Source organism: Coregonus clupeaformis, chromosome 20 (assembly GCF_020615455.1).
Source record: "Coregonus clupeaformis isolate EN_2021a chromosome 20, ASM2061545v1, whole genome shotgun sequence".
NCBI classification, from domain to species: Eukaryota; Metazoa; Chordata; class Actinopteri; order Salmoniformes; family Salmonidae; genus Coregonus; species Coregonus clupeaformis.
In genome coordinates, this window is record NC_059211.1 from 56,600,893 (window position 1) to 56,605,728 (window position 4,836).

A 4,836-nucleotide genomic window follows, 5' to 3' on the forward strand; every position below is an offset into this window, starting at 1 on the left:
AATTAAGCAATTAACATCATGCTTAGGGTCATGTATAAAAATGCCCAGTTGCCCATTATTTTGGCTACCATGGCTAGAATAAGAGATCTCAGTCACCAGATCTCAACCAAATTGAACACTTATGGGAGATTCTGGAGTGGCACCGAGACAGTGGTTTGCACCACCATCAACAAAACACCAAATGATGGAATTTCTCATGGAAGAATGGTGTTGCTCCCTCCAATGGAGTTCCAGACACTTGTAGAATCTATGCCAAGGCTCTTTGTTCTGGCTCGTGGTGGCCCAGCGGCCTATTAAGACACTTTATGTTGGCAGTTACCTATAGGTCAGTTTAGGTGTTGACTCTGGCTCTGGCTCTGTGGTGACACTTTGAACAGATGTGTTAAAACGTGGCATGGTAAAGTTTCTGGTCTCCCTCTCCAAAGGGAAACACATTGATAGGGTGTTTGCCTTTCAGATAGTGTGCACGTTTGTGACCCAACAAACATAAATAATGAAGATATGACATCCACAAGATGGCTTATTTTCCTGGATATTTATTGGCCCAGCAAAAGCTTTGCTTGTCATACTCAAGTCATACACAGTACTCAGGGCAAGACCAGGTGCAATCTGCTCCAAATGATAATCAAAATCTACATATAAATAAATAGTTAGAGAACATTTCTTACAAAAAAACAAAATTCAAGTATCAGAAGCAAACAAATGAACAAAAGTTGTACTGCCATTATGATATGTAGAGCATATTTGGCCATTTTCACTGTTGGTGTAGTTACTGCGTTTTACCTTTATAGGGCAGAGTAGTACACTACTTACAATTAAGTATGAATCAGCCAATCAGAGAGCAGTACAAAATAGCATTTACAATTCACCTTTCCACTCAGTTCTAGACTTGAACATTACAAACACTGACCATTCCTTCAAGTCTGATATATTTACAGAACATATTTTCATAACAAAGATTTAAGTGCTCACACATTTTAGCAGCTGGCTTACAAATACAAGTGAATAATGTTATAGTCATGTTATACTGCATGTAGTCTGAAGGTAGCATATGTCTGCATTTCTATGGCCAGCTATATGGGTACAGAAGCAACATTGGGCTTGCAGGACAAGCACTAGGCACTCTAGGTCCAAATCTCTTTTCAGAGAGAAAGACTGAAAGAGACAATTATGTCTATGGACATTCATACACACAACTCATCAGGAATATCATCTTTGCTGTGCAACATTATCATGCATTTCATAGCACATGAGCACACAGATCGGTGAATTTAACATCCTTTAAGTAACAGTACGATACTCAAATCTTTAGAAATAAATCATAACGAAAAAGTGAATAAGTGCTCAACCTCAACAAGTCAGTGATAAACACTATTTGGGTAGTAATTATTTCAGAGGCATCCCTATAGGAGAATGTTTACATCGTAAACTAAATGACTCCATCTGTTTTTAAAAGAGTGATATATCCATGGATACATGATTCATCACTCAGATCTCAGGAGGGTGTCAAGAAAGGGAGATTTTTGGACCCGGGCCCGTTCGGGTCTCGGCAATTTGGGTGGACCCGTGAAGACCTCTAATGTACAGTGTTATCTCTATCTCTTTCCCAGAGGCAAAGTGTTTGAACTACAAACACTGGCAGATAACACAGACCAGACACTCACTAACACGTCTGTGTGAGAAAAGACAACAGAAGTGTCATGTGATGTTCAGAAAGAGGAAGATGGGGGAAAAACACAACAATGTCGATTTTGGTGACATTGTTGAATTTTCTTTGCCGGCATCACTTCCTGGGGTCTTGGATCAGGTGACGAGGCGGTGCAATCTCATTGGCAGAGCTGCAGGATCTCATGGCAATCGTTGGACTTTCTCTTCATGTTCTGAGGGAAACAAAAGCATTAAATGGTTAAGAAGACATGGGGAAACCATTACAATATGACAAACAAACTAAGTCATCTGTGAGACAAGACACATGAAGCATAAAGTGAGGAAAAGATCCTGTCCCATAGGCTAAGTGACTCCAGGCTTAACATGAGATGACATAACATGACAGAGGTTGTGTTTTTGCTCATCCATGTCGTCTGAAGCCTCGATGAGCTACCCATTCCTATTCCAATGTAAATTTAAACAATGTGTGGGCTCAAAAACTATTATCCAATCTCCCTATCCCACGCCTAAGTACACCACAACAGCTAACTATAGAGCTACAATAGGTGTGTAAGAGTATGTTTATTTACTTGTCTATGGGTGTTACTGTACACTGAGTGTACAAAACATTAAGAACACCTGCTCTTTCCATGACATAGACTGACCAGGTGAATCCAGGTGAAAGCTATGATCCCTTATTGATGTCACTTGTTAAATCCACTTCAGTCAGTGTAGATGAAAGGGAGGAGACAGGTTAAAGAATGATTTTTAAGCCTTAAGACAATTGAGACATGGATTGTGTATGTGTGCCATTTAGAGGGTGAATGGACAAGACAAAAGATGGAAGTGCCTTTGAACAGGGTATGGTAGTATGTGCCAGGCGCACCGGTTTGTGTCAAGAACTGCAACGCTGCTGGGTTTTTCATGTTCAACAGTTTCCCATGTGGATCAAGAATGGTCCACCACCCAAAGGACATCCAGTCAACTTGACACAACTGTGGGAAGCATTGGAGTCAACATGGGCCAGCATCCCTGTGGAACGCATTCGACACCTTGTAGAGTCCATGCCCCGACGAATTGAGGCTGCTCTGAGGGCAAAAGGGGGTGCAACTCAACATTAGGAAGGTGTTCTTAATGTTTTTCACACTCTGTGTCTAAGTGCCCCTTCTGATTGTGACTTAAGTTGACAGGATCTTTCCACACCCTGAATAATGATCACCTGTCAACAATGTACCTGCACAGTCTGAGACACAACAACACTACTACTACAGAACAAGCTGGCAGCTAAATCTAGCTGCTTTCTCGCTTTACCTTTGAAACACTAAAAGAGAGACCAGTTTCAGACAGTGAAGGATGGTGCAGATGGGCGGAGGTCTTTAAACAGAACAGAAAATAAATGTAAAATATAAATGTTCTAAAGACGTGAGTGACAGAACAGTGTGTAGGGGTTGGCGTAGTAACATGCAGATAGCAATGCTAGTGCAATGCTCTAACATCAGCTAGAAGGAATGCGAGGCTGGAATGGTACACAGGACGTGAGGTCATAGTGAGCGGGAAGGGGGGAAGAGGGAGGCACTTGGCACATGTATTCCTCAGGGAGTAACGGGACAGTTTTCATGACAACATTGTAGCGTGTCTGTGAGAAACTAGCCTGGGAAAACTACTGGGATCTTACACAGTACTTTCAATGGAACACTGACTGAGGATGATCTATTTCATGCTATGGGGGAGAGGATTGGAAGAAAAAAAAAGAAAGAAGAAGAAAAGAAAGAAAGAAAGAAAGAAAGAAGAAGAAAGAAAGAAAGAAAGATGAAGAGGAAGAAGAAGAAAGAAGAAAGAAGAAGAAAGAAAGAAAGAAAGAAAGAAAAAAGAGCAAGAGCAAGAGCAAGAGCAAGAGCAAGAGCAAGAGCAAGAGCAAGAGCAAGAGCAAGAGCAAGAGAGTGAGAGAGAGACAGGTACTTACAGGCAGACTTTGCCCAACCAGTGCTGCATGGTGAAGAAGAGAAGGAAGAAAGTATGAAAAGAAAAGAAGAGTGAATGTTAAGAGAGTGAAGAAAAGAGAATGGAAAAATGCTTAGAGCAGAAGAGACAGGGATAAGAGATGTCCTTCAGTCGTTTTGAGGAGTCAAATATGTGTGTATGTGTGAGAGAGAGAGAGAGCGAGAGAGCGAGGAGAAAGAGAGAGAGAGAGAGAGAGAGCGAGAGAGAGAAAGAGAGAGAGAGAGACACTCACCTGTCCGGCCAAGGTGAGATGGGAAGGAGTGCAGAGGGACATGGGCGAGGGGGGCAGCGCCTGGAGGTGTTCGTCCAGGCCGTCGATGCGGGGCTTCTTGATGTTGGTCTCTGGGCTGGTCAGGGGAGTCACACTGTTCCTCCTGATCAGAGTCCCAGGATACTTCTTCATCTCCTCTGGCCTCTCTCTGTGTGTGTTCACCGCTTCCACGTTGAGCGAGATGGACTCTACTTTACAGCCTGCACACAGAGTGAAAACACACACACACACCACAGTCAGAACAGATATTTAGACCTCAGCTTATTTCTCCTGCCGTAGACAAGCTGTAGACCATACAAGAGATCCTAATACCCGATTTAGACTATAGAGCCAATCTGAACCGTACTGTCCTGTCTCTGATATGTTCTGGTCACATTGGCTTGGCTCAGTAAAGTGAAAAGTGTACACAAGTTCTCACCGTAGGCAATGGGGGTGAGCTTCAGCACTGTGTGGAGGGGACACTTCAGGTAGGGCATCTCCTCTGCACTCTTATCCAGAAAGTAAGCCAGCAGACAGCGCATCACAGCCTGGTGACAGATAACCAGAACGTTCTCCTGTCTCTCCAGCTCCATGATCACTGGCTCCACCCGCTGGACCAGGTCCTGATACGACTGGAGGGAGGGAGGGAGGGAGAAGAGAGAAAGGTTAACATTATACTTTCACAGGCACATCGATTCGCAGCATTTGACACTCTAGAACTAGGACCATGTGTAACTGTACAGGAGTTTGTAGTAGCAGGTTGATTCTAGTAGTATATTGTACTGTGCTAACCTCGCCAGTGGGGTAGCGGTAGTAAAATTTGTCCTGGTCTCTCAGGGCAAACTCCTCAGGGTATTTCTCCTTCACCTCATCGTACGTCATCTCCTCACATACTCCCTGTGCACACAACACACACCTCACATTAGAGCTGTTTAAAT

The 4,836-nt window shown here is 43.3% G+C and overlaps 1 protein-coding gene across 1 annotated transcript in view; it reads right to left on the reverse strand.

Annotated features, from left to right (window-relative positions):
* Positions 1–1,039: 1,039 nt before the first annotated feature.
* The window catches only part of LOC121543575 (6-phosphofructo-2-kinase/fructose-2,6-bisphosphatase 3), a 10,338-nt gene continuing 6,541 nt past the window's right edge, over positions 1,040–4,836 (reverse strand). The window contains exons 9-12 of the mRNA XM_041853566.2: positions 4,691–4,795; positions 4,338–4,530; positions 3,881–4,119; positions 1,040–1,880 (exon numbers count right to left, since the gene is read on the reverse strand). Of these exons, the coding sequence (XP_041709500.2) occupies positions 1,827–1,880; positions 3,881–4,119; positions 4,338–4,530; positions 4,691–4,795 (591 nt within the window). The 3' untranslated portion in view covers positions 1,040–1,826. The remainder of the gene's footprint in view (positions 1,881–3,880; positions 4,120–4,337; positions 4,531–4,690; positions 4,796–4,836) is intronic.